This window comes from Haliotis rubra, unplaced genomic scaffold, assembly GCF_003918875.1.
Source record: "Haliotis rubra isolate DU_JTF1 unplaced genomic scaffold, ASM391887v1 Scf13, whole genome shotgun sequence".
NCBI lineage: Eukaryota > Metazoa > Mollusca > Gastropoda > Lepetellida > Haliotidae > Haliotis > Haliotis rubra.
In genome coordinates, this window is record NW_025765225.1 from 2,623,777 (window position 1) to 2,641,996 (window position 18,220).

General features: G+C 41.1%; 1 protein-coding gene across 1 annotated transcript in view; it reads left to right on the forward strand.

Annotated features, from left to right (window-relative positions):
• LOC124267132 overlaps nt 1-17,160 on the forward strand; it is a 24,828-nt gene extending 7,668 nt beyond the window's left edge. Inside the window, exons 4-18 of the mRNA XM_046702010.1 lie at nt 4,733-4,771; nt 5,182-5,253; nt 5,720-5,844; nt 5,934-6,091; nt 6,869-6,965; nt 8,425-8,507; nt 8,932-8,975; nt 9,436-9,546; nt 10,865-10,951; nt 12,087-12,195; nt 12,985-13,124; nt 13,849-14,249; nt 14,783-14,880; nt 15,348-15,404; nt 16,572-17,160. Coding sequence (XP_046557966.1) covers nt 4,733-4,771; nt 5,182-5,253; nt 5,720-5,844; nt 5,934-6,091; nt 6,869-6,965; nt 8,425-8,507; nt 8,932-8,975; nt 9,436-9,546; nt 10,865-10,951; nt 12,087-12,195; nt 12,985-13,124; nt 13,849-14,249; nt 14,783-14,880; nt 15,348-15,404; nt 16,572-16,597 — 1,647 coding nt within the window. The 3' untranslated portion in view covers nt 16,598-17,160. The remainder of the gene's footprint in view (nt 1-4,732; nt 4,772-5,181; nt 5,254-5,719; nt 5,845-5,933; nt 6,092-6,868; nt 6,966-8,424; nt 8,508-8,931; nt 8,976-9,435; nt 9,547-10,864; nt 10,952-12,086; nt 12,196-12,984; nt 13,125-13,848; nt 14,250-14,782; nt 14,881-15,347; nt 15,405-16,571) is intronic.
• The last annotated feature ends 1,060 nt before the right edge of the window (nt 17,161-18,220 follow it).

Sequence of the window (18,220 nt, forward strand, 5' to 3'; positions counted from 1 at the left end):
ATCCATGAGCGTAGTAATATGTTTCTTACACACCTTGAAACATTTTAGCATCTTCGTGTATATTGTCTAGTTTGTTGATCACAGTGGCGCATTAATACATAACACAACGGACATTTGTGACGTCATCCGGGCTACTCATAACTAATGCTCATACGAGGGGCTATCCTAAAGTTTTGAGCCTAAAATACTTCTGATATGTGCATGATAAAAATAACTGTATGATATTGAGGTATGATTTATACCATTCACAGAATCGTAATATTGACATGCTCATGTCGCTAGTTTCCGGTCACGTGACATCTAATCACATGTACCCCTATTGAAACGGCAGTAATGGATAAGCTTGAGTACAGAGCAGTCACAAAGTTTTTGGTCCTCGAGGGCCACCCGACGAAGCACATTGAAGACCGACTGACAGCAGTACGAGTACCCCATGAGACCCAAGCTTATCCATTTCTATTTCTACAATATGAAAAAAGCATAGAGAGAGAAATAAAGACATGCCAAAATATAGAGAAAAGTAAAAGCCATTCTTGCTACTATAAGCCAGAATGAGGCGACTGCAGAAGTTGTTTTGTAGTCATGCAGTTCATGTTCCAGTTTCTAAGTTTTATAAGTTCATACGTCGAAAGTTCTTCGAAAATTCTGCTTTGTTCCTTGCTTATGCTAGTATCACTTATGCCCATTAAAGTTGTTGACAGATAATGTCCATTAAGATTGTTGACAGATAATTCACGTGACAGTGGTATTTTGATCAGGGCCTCTGTGTCAGATGTTCATGATCATGACAATCATAAGTTGTTGGTTTCATTAATTAGTTGTCAATTAAAAACCCACCCAGTTCTTAATAGAAGCATTTAAGAGTTGCACCTTTCGTAATTTGTGTTGTTTATTTGTATCAAAATTAATGAAAAATTGTAATTTGCGTCACTCCAAAAAAATAAAAAAGAATGAGTTGTTATACAGATGACTGTTGAGATCAAATATGAAACGAAGCAATTTTGTTTTAGCACTATCATTGAGAAAGCGTATCATTATTTATGACATTTCCCTTCATACCTAGTATAAAAAGATCTGAAATAATAAAATACACGCCCAGATGTTAATATTGCTTTTCCACACAAATGGCAGCGAAACTGTCTATCCTATTCTGCTGTATTTGAAAATATCAATGTACGACTTGGGTGTCGTCACGTTAATTTCATTGTAACTTCAGGGTATACTAGTATACAGAGCTGTTGCAGGGTAATTGTTTGTGTCTGAGTGCTGAATATTTAGAAACAGATTCTCTAATGCTTGTGCTTCATGAAAAGTAATGCAATTTACTGAACATCAAACATTTTTCCCCGCGAGTTTCCACTGGCAATTGTACATTTTAACTCGCGTAATTATTTTCAACAGCGGTCTTCTATTAACTTTGATTCCAGGATCTGATACAAAACTGGAATAAGAATTTACCACAAGAAATAATTGTTGTCCTATTGCTCTGATTAATTCAGTGGCATCCCCGCCTCAAATTCCTGTCACGTACATCGAAGCTGCGGGAGTACGTATACGGCTTTACCGCTATGGTAACGTATAACTGGCAAATGCGATTTACTGACCCTTATGTCAAAGGTTTAGTTCAAATAACACAATATAAAATTGCACTTGTTTAGTTTTACATGTTACAATCTATCTAAGCTGGTCCGAACCGTGCTTACCTGCTGTTAGTTTAAACGTATTTTATTCACAATGTGAAAAGGATCGGGGACAAGTTCTTTCAACTTATTAAACCCTAGGCCTCTCCGGGGTTGCTACGGTCATGGCCACGCAGCCTATAAATTCAACAATTTAGTTCAGCTAAATGCATAAATGAATTATAATCTCATAAATGGTATAGATAAATATTTGCTTTTTCTACGGATTCCCTGTCTACTACCTTGGTTTAATGTGTTACCCCTTGGGCAATTGTGATATGCGCACACTTGTACTTTTGATTATAAAATATATCACAATATTCATGTTCACGTTATTTGAGCAGGCAAATGACCGGCTGATGACCCGGTAAGCTAGCTCCTGACGAAGTTCGGCAGCTACGCTTGGTCAGCTGAGTAAAGTGAAGAAACTACATACTCTGTGTTGTCGTACTTCCAAACGTGGGATATACTCCTGTGGTTTCAGACGAGCATAGCGTATAACAAATACACGATACAAGTGGGGCGATGTGCGCTGAGTGGACGAGAAGCAGGATGAGAAGCAAGTATGTAACGCTTAAAACATAAGCCTTAGGTGATAGACGTTCATAGCGCATATCACATATGCCCAAGGTATCGGACCAGCATAGCACTTAACACATACACCATATGTTTGAAAGGAATATACCTATACACCATCATAATAATAATAATGGCACTTATATTGCGCTATATCCACGCCATGAAGGTATGCTCAAAGCGCATTGCCTCAAACGATGGAAACAGAGGCAGTTGAGTTCTCCACAATGGTATGAGTTATGTATCTTTTACGTATAGTGCTTGAAAAGGTAGGATTTAAGACTGGATTTAAAAGTTTCAAGAGATGGAATCAACTTCAGTGATTCGGGTAGAGAGTTCCACAGAGTAGCGGCTGAGACAGAAAAGGATCTGGAGCCGAAAGTTTTAAGTTTGGTGACAGGCACCCGAAGGAGCTGTTGTTGGCTAGAGCGTAGAGTTCTTGAAGGGAGGTATGAGACAGTCAGATCACTCAGATAGGCAGGTCCAGTACCATGGACAGCTTGGTAAGTGAGTGAGAGAATTTTGAAAATGATTCGCTCAGGAATGCGAAGCCAGTGAAGCGAGTTTAGCACTGGTGTGATGTGTGCCTTTATGTTCGTCCGAGTGACCAATCTGGCAGCATAGTTTTGGATGTGCTGCAGACGTCTGATTTGTTGTTTGGTGATTCCATAGAGCAAACTGTTGCAATAGTCTAATCGAGAGAATATCAGAGATCTCACGAGGGAGGCAGCTGCGTCTCTCGTCAGCAAATGTCTGATGGCACTGATGTTCCTCAGGTGGTAATGACTGACCTTGCAGCAGTGGCTCACGTGATCTTCCATGGATAGCGAGGAGTCAAGGTACACACCGAGGTTCTTGACAGATGACTTGAAGGTGATGTCAGCTGACCCGATAGACAGATGATCCAAAGTACATTTCCGTAACCTGGATGGAGGTCCAAACAAAATCACCTCCGTTTTGTCTGAATTGAGTTTCAGCTTGTTCTTTTCCATCCATGTACTGACATCAGCAATGCACTGTTGCATTGCATGTTTTGCTTCAGATTGACTGATGGGTGTTGGCTTAAAGCTGTTCTGTACTTGCGAGTCATCTGCATAGAAGTAATGAGGTATATGATGTTCTTCAATACACTGACCTAGAGGTGTTGTATAAAGGGTAAAAAGTATTGGCCCCAACACTGATCCTTGTGGTACTCCACAGAATAATCTGGCTGGAGTGGACATCTCATCACCAATTAGGACTGTCTGTGACCTGTTTGTGAGGTACGACTCAAACCACTGAAGCGGTATCCCTGTGATGCCGAAGGTATTTTCGAGACGATGCAATATTATGCTATGATCTATGGTATCAAAGGCGGATGACAAGTCTAGCAATACCAGCATAGCAATATCCCCTCTGTCAACAGACATGTGCACACTATTCATCACACAGTTTAATGCTGTTTCCGTACTGTTGGCCTGTCTATAAGCTGACTGATACATGTGAAGTAGATCATTTGAGGTCAGGTGGTACAGCAACTGTCTCTTAACTATTTTCTCTAGGATCTTGGATATGAACGATAGGTTGGAGACTGGCCTATAGTTCTTGAGTAGCTGCGGATTTAAATTTGGCTTCTTCAGAAGGGGTTTGACAATGGCTTTTTTAAAATAATCCGGCACAACACCCGTGGATATACTGACATTGATTATATCTGTGATGGTGGGTAGGAGAACGTCCAGGATCTTCAACATGAACTTGGTGGGTAGTGGATCTAGGCTGCACGATGTTGGTTTGGCCTCGAGGATGGTTTTACGGACTTCATTTTCTGTTACAACCCGGAATGAACTAAACTTGGTGCCCGTGTATTGAGGAGATGGTTCGTTGTCCATATCAGAATCAAACTGTTGGCGGATGTTGCTGATCTTGTCCAGAAAGTAGCTGTTAAATTCTGATGCTAGGTGAGCATCTCCACCATGAGGAAGTGCTGCAATTGACTGTTTCCCGAGTAAACCGTGTAGGATAGAAAACATCTTCTGTGGATTATTAGAACTGCCTGTGAGTTCAGCATTGATATATTCAGCTTTGGCTGTACGCATGAGATTGTTCACAGAGTGCCTGCAAGCATTGAAGATCTGTCTGTGAATCTCCAGCTGCGACTTCCTCCACTGCCGTTCTGCAGCTCTCCGAGTGCTTTTGGCTTCTCTGATCTCTGCCGTGTGCCATGGAGATGTTGTTCTTGGTCTACGAACTCTGGTCCTGACAGGAGCATGTTGCGTATACCATAGGTGTGAGGCGAATATACCGCGTTACATACACACCATATGCGTATACCATAGGTGTGAGGCGAATAAACCGCGTTACATATACAGCATGTGTGTATACCTAGGTGTAAGGCGACCATAGCGTTCAACACATAGGCCTCAGCAAACGCCTGTGAGGTGGATTTACCGAGCATGTATAATTTCATGGCTAATTATTAAATCCTCGTCTGTCTTCAGCCGGCGGTACTTGCGGCGGATCGCACCATCAACTGGCCCGTAAGTATATTCTAGTAATTCTTTCAATAATAAGGATACTGGCTGCAAGAAAATGTCACCTTCTGATCAGGTAGATATATTCATGTATTTTCACTATCGTGACGGTAGACACCACGTTATGCTTGTCCTTATGCCTACAGACGGGTTACAATATTGATCTTCAGTTACTCATGCCTGTCGTAAGAGGCGACTAACGGGATCGGGTGGTCAGACTCGCTGACTTGGTTGACACATGTCGTCGTATCTCAATTGCGTAGATCGATGCTCATGCTGTTGATCACTGGATTGTCTGGTCCAGACTCGATTATTTACAGGCCGCCGCCATATAGCTGGAATATTGCTGAGTGCGGCGTAAAACTAAACTCCATCACTCACTATGCCTACATCCAGTCTTCTGATTCTGTCTGCAGGACATGGCGCCCCGATACGCCCCAGAGCGCTCCATCGGCCAGTCGGAGTACAAAAACACCTTCATGATGGCGGTAAGTTGAGTCAACTCATTGATTCCATAAAAACAGTAGGAATTCCTAGTGCCAAAGCTTCTTAAAGGTGGCCCAGTCGTCCAAGGCGCCATCATTCGATGTACAGAGTTGCGTCCCTTGGCCGTGCCAGAAACGAATGGTCGCGCGTTCCAATCCCAGTGCGCCCCGATCATGTTCCTGAGGTCATGGACTTCATCAAATTGTTAAACCAGCCTCACTTCGAGATTTCCTCCCATTTTAAGCCAACATGCCCTGGTATAACTCGAATACTGATCAAAGCGGCGTTAAACCAAACTTACTCACTCACTTCAGCCGTTTACGTGTTTGCAAACATCAGTCAGAATATCGTATCAACGACTTGCGAAAGTTTCGACTTTCTTCTGACAGTGTGATGATGCGTTGTGATATAACTGTTTCAGTAATTCCACGCTTCCCGTTTAACTCAATCACTGACTGAATTTTCTAGGGTCGAGCGGCCACCGCCCCAGTGTTCCCCAAGGTGAACACCTGCAAGATGAAGCTCCCGCTGGACCCCGCCAAGTTCTACCTGCAGAGGGACAGCCACTTCGACTTCGGCCACGACGAGTCCAGGTTGGTTGTTATACACCGACCCTGAACAAAATCACATATGCACTGCCTAGATCTTGAGAGAATGTTACATACCTGTAATCTCCTTGCAGTGGCGTGAGCGAGCACATGCGAATGTACGGGCGGTCAAAGCAGGATGACCTGTCGGGCAAGCTGGCCAGTACGGGGGACGCCATGAAGATCAAGCGTCATATGAAGGACATGGAGCTGACTTCCAACGTCTTCCGAGGCGGCGACTACAACGGCGTAGGTGAGTTGACGTGTTTGTCAAGGTGATGTATACAACGGCGTAGGTGAGTTGACGGGTTTGTGTAGACGGTGACTACAACGGCGTGGGTGTATTGACGGGTTTGTGTAGACGGTGACTACAACGGCGTAAGTGAGTTGACGGGTTTGTTTAGACGGTGACTACAACGGCGTGGGTGAGTTGACGGGTTTGTGTAGACGGTGACTACAACGGCGTGGGAGAGTTGACGGGTTCGCGTAGGTGAGTTGATGGGATTGTCTAGGCGGTGACTACGACGGCATAGGCGAGTTGACGGTTTGTGTTGGGGATGACTACAACGGCGAAGGTTAGTTGACGTGTATGTGTAGACGGTGACTACAACGGCGTAGGTGAATTGACAGGTTTGTGTAGGCTGTGACTACAACGGCGTAGATGTGTTGACAGATCTCGGGCGACAATTACAACAATTATCTGAGGTGACAGATCTCTCCGGCATATACTTGATTCCCTCGGCAGAAAGGTATATGTACCGGGCTGATACAGACGGGAAAGAGTGGCAATGTCAGTTAACCTGGCCCTAACGTTGGCTTAGCATCATTTTGTTCCTAAGCCAATGTTCACACAAAATCTAATCCAACTGACCCCCAAATTAGACTCATTCCAGTTGAAAACACAGGTCTGAAAAACAGTGTCTCTTCCCACATCTGTGGATTGCTACGCAATGCTTTATTGTCTCATACTTCTGTCCATATTATCATTACCATGGTGATACTGACGATGATGTTGATGATGTTGTTGTAGCTGCTCACAACTACGAGACAACCGCCACTGGTGACTATGGCCCTCGAACAAGACCCCCAGCGGAGATCATTGCCCTCCAGCTCAGTCAGGATAAACCGTGAGTATACCCAACCCGTCACTACAAACGGTAATGTTCAACTGAAGAGGGAAGCGCCATCCATATAGATATTATATTGATGTGTGTAGGGTTAAAGAACAAACAAAGGCTAAGACGGGCAGACAAACACAATGCCAATTACGTCATCAAACAGAGAATCTCACCTTAATTCCTTTGATATCAAATATATCAGTAGGGGTAAATGACAGTTTAAACTTTTTTTTCTACAGTGCAATCTGTCACCAAACGAGACATCTTCAGGAGAAACCTTTTTTTATGATAAAAATCAAAAAGTGTTAATGTTAATATCCATCTGTTTGGAATGCGAAAATCTTAATTTTATCATCCGTATGTTACGAATGCAAAATTCTTGATGTTATCATCCATCTGTTACAAATGCGACATTCTTTACGTTATCATCCATATGTTACGAATGCGAAATTCTTTATGTTATGTTATCATCGGTCTGTTACAAGTGCGAAATTCTTGATGTTATCATACATCTGATACGAATGCGACATTCTTTACGTTATCATCCATCTGTTACGAATGCGACATTCTTTACGTTATCATCCATCTGATACGAATGCGAAATTCTTGATGTTATCATCCATCTGTTACGAATGCGAAATTCTTTACATTATCATCGGTCTGTTACGAATGCGAAATTCTTTACGTTATCATCCATCTGTTACGAATGCGAAATTCTTTATGTTATGTTATCATCGGTCTGTTACAAGTGCGAAATTCTTTACATTATCATCGGTCTGTTACGAATGCGAAATTCTTGATGTTATCATCCATCTGTTACGAATGCGACATTCTTTACGTAATCATCCATCTGTTACGAATGCGAAATTCTTTATGTTATGTAATCATCGGTCTGTTACAAGTGCGAAATTCTTTACGTTATCATCCATATGTTACGAATGCGAAATTCTTTATGATATGTTATCATCGATCTGTGCAAGTACGAAATTCTTTACATTATCATCGGTCTGTTACGAATGCGAAATTCTTTACGTTATCATCAATCTGTTACGAATGCGAAATTCTTTATGTTGTGTTATCATCCGTCTGTTACAAGTGCGTAATTCTTTACATTATCATCGGTCTGTTACGAATGCGAAATTCTTGATGTTATCATCCATCTGTTACGAATGCGACATTCTTTACGTTATCATCCATCTGTTACTAATGCGAAATTCTTTATGTTATGTAATCATCGGTCTGTTACAAGTGCGAAATTCTTTACGTTATCATCCATATGTTACGAATGCGAAATTCTTCATGTTATGTTATCATCGGTCTGTTACAAGTGCGAAATTCTTTACGTTATCATCCGTCTGTTACGAATGCGAAATTCCTTACGTTATCATCAGTCTGTTACGAATGCGAAATTCTTCATGTTATAATCCGTCAGTTACGACTGCAATGACTATGTACCTGGCTGTTGTAGGCGAGATGGAGGAGCGACTGAGAACATCCCCAACGAGCTGACGACATATGCCAGACAACATACAGTTCCAGCCGTGTTCAAAGGTAGGACTCAAGCAGAAGTAAACTCCCACCAAACGTTGCTGTTTGATATGTAAACACAATCAGATACGGTCAGAGCCAAAATCATTTGACGCCGCACTCAACAATATTCCAGCTATATGGAGGCGGTCTGTAAATAATCGAGTCTGAGCCAGATAATCCAGCGATCAACATTATGAGCATCTATCTACGCAGTTGGGTTACGATGACATGTGTCAACCAAGTCAGGGAACCTGACCACCCGATCCCGTTAGTTGCCACTTAGGACAAGCATGGGTTGCAGAAGACCAATTTTGACCCGGAACTTCACGTGTCTAAGATCATTTGAGAGGACGAGCAGAATGCTGAAACACATTTTATCAATTATTCTTAGGTAATGGTGGTTAATTTTAAACAGTTATTACCAGCTGATATCCCATTGTTTCAGATGCACTGGATGGGAGGAACTATCAAACATCGGCTCATTTCAAGGTCAGCGCACATTGTTTCCCATCCCAGTGCTCTCGCCTTTGGCTTTATGTCGTTTCGTTTCTATAATCTGTTGGCTCTCAAGGTGATTCCGAAATTTTGTTTCAAAAACGTTTGGAAACATCGAAAACTAGCAACGACATCACATTTTGTTTAATGGTAGCATTAATTTATGACTACGGTTATAGGAATTACTAATTTGAGTTCGTTATAACCGTAGTTCTTTATACGGATTTCGACTAAAATATACAGTAAATGTCTGGCAAAAACCCAGTTCGTTATATCCCTCAGTTAGATATTTTAGATTTAAACATAATTTATTCAGCGAAGAAAGGGATTAGGAACAAGTTATCCAACTTAGGTAACCATCTCCCGTGTGCGTTATAAACGTATTTTACTGTACATAGTTTACAAATACAAATACAGTGTGGACAAATAAATTTAGAAAAACATGTGTTTACAGTTTGGCTCCGACACCGACACAGTCGCCTCCATCTACGGCAAAGACTTTGCTCCGGGTGGAATGGTGCCTAGGAGCAAGCCAATGTTCTATGAACCTCCATCGGCTGGCAATGTAAGTCTCCCCTTCACGTTACTTATCATTGTGCTGTTGGGTACGTTTTATGTCAGTAAATCGCGGTGCGTCAGATATGGCTGGAAAGACGAAAGTGACACGAAAATAGATGTTGACCACTTTAGTGAAAGTCGCCAGATTTTTGCTGATAGACAAAAGCCCGTGATCGGAACTCGCCGGCAGCCGATCTCGATCCTGACATAGATTTTCAATGATTATATCAGGATGGATTTGGGTTATTGACCCACGGTCCTTTACAAGTACTTGGTTATACCTACTTGAGTTGTCAGTCAAGACGTGATGAGGTAATTTTACGACGATGTCGTATTGGCCACAGTCGTTTCACTCATGACTATCTGCTGATGGATGGCGATGGCCCTCCTATGTGTATCTCTTGCAACGAAGTGTTCACCATCAAACATATTCTGCTTGACTGTGTGGACTTTTCAAATGCAAGGGATTCTCATTATGAAACGATAAATCTGAAAGATCTGTTTTCCCGCGCGAGCGGGCATCTCACTGTGAACTACGATTTGAGAGAGATTGATCTGTATCATAAACTCACGGGTGAAAGAAACGTCACCTCGCTTTTTTAACATGTCACAAAACAACAAATTCAGATTTTGGAAATTTAACAATCATATGTGGAAAATTAATGGATTTACAACATTCTGAATGATGGAAGTGTGAACTACAGATATGAGAAATCACTTAGTGTACGATAAAAGATAAACAAATCATTTTGATAACGTTTCTTTCGCCCGTGAGTTTTAAATTGTAACTATGCAATGTGAATGACGGATTGGTTGTTTTTATTTGTGTTCTATGACTCTTTTCTATTTGTAAATAATAATGTAATGAATAAATATGTTTCTGAAAACCCCCAACTCATTTAAGCTTAGTACTTAAAATGTCCATGCATGCAGACTTGGTTTCGTCGCCATATGGCTGAGATAAGGCCGATGCGACGTAATATTCAACTCAACTCCTTTACAGGTAAGGGACGCAACCCATACGCCATCGCTCTGTTCGCTTCCTTTTCAGAACGACATACATGAAATTAGAGTTACATGTCGGACGAAATATTGACACAATGCAATCGCGTCTAAACCACATGCACATTTTCACCACCACCACCACGGACTAAATATCCATGAAAGTTACCTTAAGAAGCGCTTGTGCGAGATGAGTAGCCTACTGTCCAACCCACATGACATGTGAAATGAACAGCAGGTGTATGCGATGTTTTAACATATGACACCGTGTTTCTGTACTTTTATGTCGTTTACAGATTTTGTTATTCATTTCTATTCTCCAGCTGTTGCAGAATGATCCCGATTTTTCCAAGTTCGGCACGACCAGCAACCAGACTGACTTCACCTTCTCAACCATGCCAGTGGCGAAGGTGAGTGGGCCAGCGTTCTTCGTTCAGTTTTCCGCTCAAGGGCGACCGTCCACTTCCGTGAGATGTCAGTGGTTCGAGCAACTGGGCGCTGGTCTGCAATGGTCTGACTCTTTATGCTGTATGGAGTTGGGTGTCCATGTTACTCTGTGGCCAAATACCCAAGTGGGCTAGCACTCTAAAAAGCCGTTTGTCCAGGCTGAACAAAAGCACACACACGCACACATGAATTCACACATACATACACACGCGTTTAAAGGCACAATGTCACACTTTTTCGACAATATGTTGGCCTATATTATACACATTTTGGCATATGCACTCACTTAAGTTTCATATTGATGCGATATAAGACTTATTACCCCTTACGACTTGTCTGAAATCGATAATTGAAACATCGAGGGAAACAGCTTCCAAACAGAGAACACTTGCCATATTGCTCCATACATCGAAAACTGTAGCACGCGGTATTGTCGGTGTTTGCCGAACTGGTTTAAATCACATAGCTGTGTGTAGGATAATCGTAATGCGTGCTCTAAGGGACATACCTCTATGGGGTTCGCTCTATATAATGTTCGGCCGGTAGAGGGCTCGAGTGTCGATTTAATGCAACGTTGCATTAATTCATTCGAACTTTTTTATTTAATATTGTAATCTAAATACGTAAATTAATTTTGGAAGAAATTATATGGTAGCTTCCCTGAGGGCTGATAGTATTATTGAGAGAAATGCATTTTGGGGTGACATTGTGCCTTTAATAAGTATTGAAGTGCCTTAATCTTGAAGGTTAACCCTTCATAGCTGACGTCACGTGCAAATAACGTACTGCAAATACGAATTCATTGTTTTACTAATATAGAAAGCAGTTAACGTCCATACGTTGGCCATAATGATTGAAGCTCACATAAAATATCAGTTTGCCCTCATCTTACACCAACCTATATATACTGCACTTTCTCTATGCTTTTAATCTTCTGTATATGCTTTGATATAGTGTTTTTATACAAATATCCCCTTGGAGCAAGTGGTATTCCTGAGGATAAATCTCTCGAGGATAAACAAGTTTCCGTGTAGGCCTTTTGGGTTGATTCTAATGGATTTCTCCTCTGTTAGCATTGGATAAATGTTACTGTTTAAGGGCACGGATGGCAAGACCATTATGGAGAGCAATATTGAACGTCGTCATGGTGATAACGTCAAACTCTCATATGATCCTTCACGTCACACTGACGACAGGCAGAAATCACGTAAGTTACCCAACATTCTCTCTCTCTCTCTCTCTCTCTTATCGTTTGATTCTATTTGAGCGCAACGGATGAACTATGTGAAATGAAAGATCTCATAAATTGTTGAATTGGGAGAAATGTTATCCGACCTTCATACAGTTTGGCCTTCACTCTATGAAGGTTCATGCCCCAATGCACTCCACAAAGTGAAGGTCAATTATAAATTGTGAGTCACAGTTACGTGTTTGTGAAGTATGTGGTGCTTAATTCCAAAGGTAATATTCTGTTATTGGTCACATAAGAAATGAGATACAATACATAATTCTAGTCAGAGATTTCGATAAATCACACATGCTTCTCGAGCATGCAGACATCTTTTTACGTTTTTAGGAAACCAAGGATGGAATAGCTTTCTCAGCAACATCTGTAACATACCAATGTTTCAAGTATCAACTCATTGTAATATTCATCATGACCATTGCAGCCAGCTTGCTATTACAGGAACTTGTGTATTAGTATTTAGTTTCTATAACGTACTATTGATTGATTGAGTTCAGTTTTACGCCGCACTCAGCAATGTTACAGCTATATGACGTCGGTCTGTAAATAATCGAGTCTGGACCAGACAATCCAGTTATCACCAGCATGAGCATCGGCCTACGCAACTGAGATACGATGACATGTCTGATTATTACGCCAAGCATGGGTTATTGTAACCCGGATCTTCACGGGTACTAACTATAAGGTGCTAGTTTTATCCAACATGTTTCCTTTGTTGTACAATATGAAACACTTAACAATGCGTTTCAGTGTCCCACGGGGACTACCTTAACCCCCCTAGTGAGTACACCCCCATACAGCCGGTGAGGGCTCCTACAGTAGAGTTCGACTATTTGAGGACTAATGACGCCCTGCCTTATGAGGGCTTGCCACGCCTCAGCGAGGCGAAGGTGAGTAGGGGACGACTTGTGAGCTGTCTAAAGTCGCTTTGCTACACAATAGTGCATAACATATATAATATAATCTCATCCTAACTATAGATTACTCAAATCATGAATGAAGATTCAAAGTAATGCTCCTAGTCTTCGTGAGCGTCATTTATAAAGAGCCACAAACTATCCCTTTCAGCTTTGTCATTATTGTTTAGTTTTGCCCGGTCATAGTCCGGCTTAATGTTGGTTCTGTTATAACTCTCCGGATTTTAAGGACGAATAAAAAAATTCCTGCCACTAACAATACATTGTGTAACATGGGTTATCAGCGCAGTAACACTATTCCAGTCATTTATCTATCGAAAGTCGTGGACGTTTTCGACTTAACACTAAATCCTACAAACGGGGATGCCAGCTTGAAACAACGGGTTGAATTTAGTACATGACACTAGAATCATCGACGCCACACAAACTTTTCAAGTGTTTCTCAGTATTAGTTGTGGAATTGACGAGAGTCATAACATGCTATTTACTCAGCAAATGAAAACCTGATGATGAGTATGGTTTTGTGAGTCAATGTTCTAAGTTGGGCTGACACATTGTACTCAGTGGCTGCATACCTGGGTGTTCGGCGTGACGAGATATTTAAACCAAAGCTACCCTCCCGCCCCAATCATTAAATATTGTAAAATAAATTTGTCTTGACAGAAGAGACCCACTGACATTTATCTTTCCACTTCAGAATAATTTTGCCGGTGCTTTCATGGGCGGTGTCCATGCCTTGAACCGTAGACGGCAAAGAGAGGAACACTGTCGAGATCGAACTCAGATGCGCAAGGAAACCCACTTCTCTCTTGGCTATTCCGGTCCTGACTTCATCTCCGAGACTGTCAATCAGTTTGATGGCCGGCCCCAGACAGACAAAGACCAACCTGCTGCTGGAAAGACTGAATTTATTCCGGACTCTAAGTTCGGCCACTTGAACATTAGTGAGAACACCCAGGATATGATGGCGGCTGACCCGTACGTGTCTTCTAGCAAAGAGGCCTTGACCATCCGGAACCAGTTTGAGCCGGCCAAGACTGAACCTGCTTTTAATACCTCTGTGACGAAGAGTGATTATACTCCGCTTGGAAGAAGAAGGTAATCTCTAAGGACGTGCAACGCTAAACGGAACGTCGATTCTCTCAAATAGTTTCGAACGTCACCAGACAGACAGACAAAAAATATTCAGTAGTTTAGGCCACTAGTACACACTATGTGTACAAAAACAACTGTATACAAACATATTGGGTATAATCAGCAACAATTGTAAATATAATTTCACTAGGTATCAGTTGTCATGAAACCTGGGTGGGGGTGGGGGATTAACGTTTTTTAAATGTGTTTCTATATTTTACAAATAGGTTGAAATTATTGGATCGTTGCAATTTCAATTATGAATGATGAAAGGCGATTACAGTTTTAAAATACATCGCTTTGCAAAATAATGTGTTTACATGAAAATGGGAATGGACCCAAATAGTATAATAGTATTATAACCACAATGTAACATGGATATTTAGTTCCCTTTGCCAGGCAGATTGTTTGAACAACATTCATACTATTCTGGAAATAATACCATGTTGTGCTTGTGGCAGTATTTCATTGTTGCATCATCAACAATATGTTTTCAGGATGAACGCTCATCAGCTGAGGATGCTGGACAAATACGACACACTGTCGAGGAAGACTATCGAGAACTCGCACCTGTTCCATACTGACAACACCGGGAGTGAGTCTTTCAGTTTCGTCTGTTATAACTGTGAATAATCACTCGGACATACTCGGCGATTTCCGTTTACGTAAACAATACCTCGGACACTACACATCACTGAAGTATCGCATAATAATAATACCAGTGAAAATCCGGGCTAGAACTGATCAACCTAAGCTTGTCGTAGGCGTCGCCTAACGGGATCGGGTGGTCAGGCTCACTGACTTGGTTGACATATGTCATCGTATCCAAATTGCGTAGATCAATGCTCATGATGTTAGTCACATGATTGTCTGGTCCGGACTCGATTATTTACAGAACGCCGCCATACAGCTGTAATATTGCTGAGTGCGGCGTAAAACAACAAACAAATGTAACGATATATATTGTCTCACCCTCTCTATCGCAGTTGTAGTTACGTATTTTTTATAATTGCGCCAAACAATCTGTAAATCTCAATGCAATCTAATTGGCCTTTTTTGCAGGGAATAACTACCTGTCAACAACAGTAAATGATTTCATCAAGCCGGAAGCCATGACAGGTAAGACACTGAGACTTTAGAAAAGTGTAATTCCAATTAACCCTTTTTAGATGGGTATACAAACAGGGCAGCCGACTTCCATTTTCGTGGAAGCTGCGTTGGCTTAGTGGGTTAGATCGCTGACTTTGTGTGGTGGCGATGAGGTGTCTGACTCCTTGTGAGTGTAGGTTCGATTCCCGGACTGGACGCAACCTAAAACAAGTACTAGAATATGTACATACTGGGAAAGTCTAATATCAAATATAGGATATGTTACAGGAAGGTCGTGTTTCTCAAGGTGTATGTACAGTGTATAGGGCAGCTAGTGAGAGTGTAAAGTGGACGGGCATCAACAGTGTACTTGACCGCTCACGTACAGTGTCATGTAGTGACCAATGTGCAGATCGATGATGTACGCAAGATTCATGTGTACACCGTGACAGCGAATACGCCGTTGTGTGACTGATATTAAGACAAACGTACGTAAAATACCTACCCTTACGCAGAACGCAATCTAAGCGAGGCAACTCTTGTTGGCGTATCTTGTGAGTGTGTTGGCACAAATTGCTCTAAAATCTACAATTATTCGTGTGAAGTAAAACATTGTGTATCATCAGTGTGTTTTACGAAGATTCCAAAGGTTCATTAAGGGCATGGTACACTAACAAATGCATCCAGCAACTAGCAGTATTGGTCATGTTGTGGTCGTTCCCATACTCACAGGAAACAAAGAGGTGTTTATAATTGTTTATTAATGTCTAGTAAGTGGCCTTCAGTGAGAGATTGCGTGAGTTCGTTTCTTCGTTTCAAGCCTGCTTTTGAACAGTACTCGGTCATATTACGACGTGTAAGCATGATGTTTAAGGAGAGCCCGAGGTAATGCTGGTATCCATTGTTATCCAATGTCTACTACTTTGGTGAAACTTGGGTTTAGTGCTAACAATCCTGGAAACAATCATGGGGAACTGGAACGTTCTCCCACACCAAAGGGACCTAACTCTGAACAGCAAATTGCGGCGTCTTAGACGACTGCGCGGAAGTTGACTGTAAATGACGATACCTACTAACAATATGATCTAATACTTGCCTCATTTCGTTACAGATATTTCGTTTCTGAAAAGAAACCCACAACTAAAAATCACAAGATTTTGAATTTGAACTGTAGGTCTATTCGGGTTTTTTCCACAGGCCAGAAGCTTCTTGCAGCCAGATGAAGATGATGGTTCAGGTGCTGAGGAATTCACATTCGGCTTTAAATGAATGATCTGCGATCCAGCGTTCTAATATATGATTATGATGTTTATTTATGTTTTCATTCCAGTTATGAATACTTGTATTTGTTTTATTTTCGTTAATCATTTTTATTTAATTATTTTAGAGTGCTGCTTAGGAATATTGAAACACTGTATTGACAAACTATGTTTGCTTCAGAAATATATTGGCTACTGGATTTCTATTTCTTTATATTTCCAGTAATCAAATATATTTTTTAACTGTTTATGTTGATAAGAGAAGCTCATGACATCAGTGTTGTTTTTCGGGCGCACATCTTTGGCCAGTTGCATAATCTGTCAGTATTAACCCATGTGCTTTCAAATGAACATATGAATCTGAATTTCGATGTTTTTAAGTGTAACCTGTTTGTTCCTATTTCGCTTGCTAAACATTTTAGGAAAACATTTCGTCGTCTGCTGTTTATGTTTGACTTATAAGTGTTATGTGTTTATTTTATATGTTATTTATCACAGGATCTTTGATATGGACACGTGTCATTTAATTGTCTCTATAATCATGTCGCAATACCTTAATTTGTTTCATTGTACAGTTAAATTATACTTTTTCCTTTATTTTATTTGTTTTTATGTGTTTTACTTCTATTTGTACCGTATCTGTTATACAGGTTTGTAATCAATAGATTTCACATTAATTGTCCCTGTGATAACATAACGTTTTTATATAATCCTGTGATACATACATCCAGAATAATTTAACCCTTTTGTTCAGTTCCATCTTGATGCATGTAAATGTTAATAGCAAATGAAGCAGTAGTATAATACTTGTGTAATTCCTTGGAGATAATGGTTGGTTAAATTATGTCGCTTTCGTAATTGTTAAAATTTACATTTTATAAAAGATACCTGGGTCCCGTGCTATGATGCGATCTGTGTGCTACTCATGGCCATTGTAAACTCCCATACTTTCAGGAATACTTACGACTCATCGCTTTGGGGAACGGGGCCCTGTTTTTATAAAAGAACCTAATTTTGTGCTGACTTATAAGTGTTCGAGTGTTGAAATGTGAAACCTCGATAGTCCAGACACCGTACTTTCCTGTCAGTGTCTCCAGGGGAACGTCAAGACAATGTTTCCATGTATCGATGACTCATTAATCCAGACACTGGAAGTGTTACCGCTGGGTAAACAGGTTTTCATCGTACATGCATATGAGCTTGAAGAAATCTGAAAGATTTTCTTTCGAAAATGAATTACCTTGCGATGGATGCGAGGGTGTAGAGTGTTTCTCATGAATAACTCTCGCAGTGTTTAGTTTCGGAGATGAAGGAAAGAAAGTCGTCCTCTGATATACTCAGTCCCACACTGGCCAGACACTGGACTTGACGGATGTACAGGCGGAACTGATGGCTATCTTGTTGTATTTCATATATGATATTTGCATCGTGTTGTCTGTTAATATTTGACATTTTCGACACAGTAATAAATCTTCTCATCTTTGTCGGAGCTTTATACATGTATCGTGTACCAGGATCCGCAGACCCGTATGTCGCCATGATTAAGACCCTTGGGACGCCAACACGTACACCTTTTAAAGTGGTTAA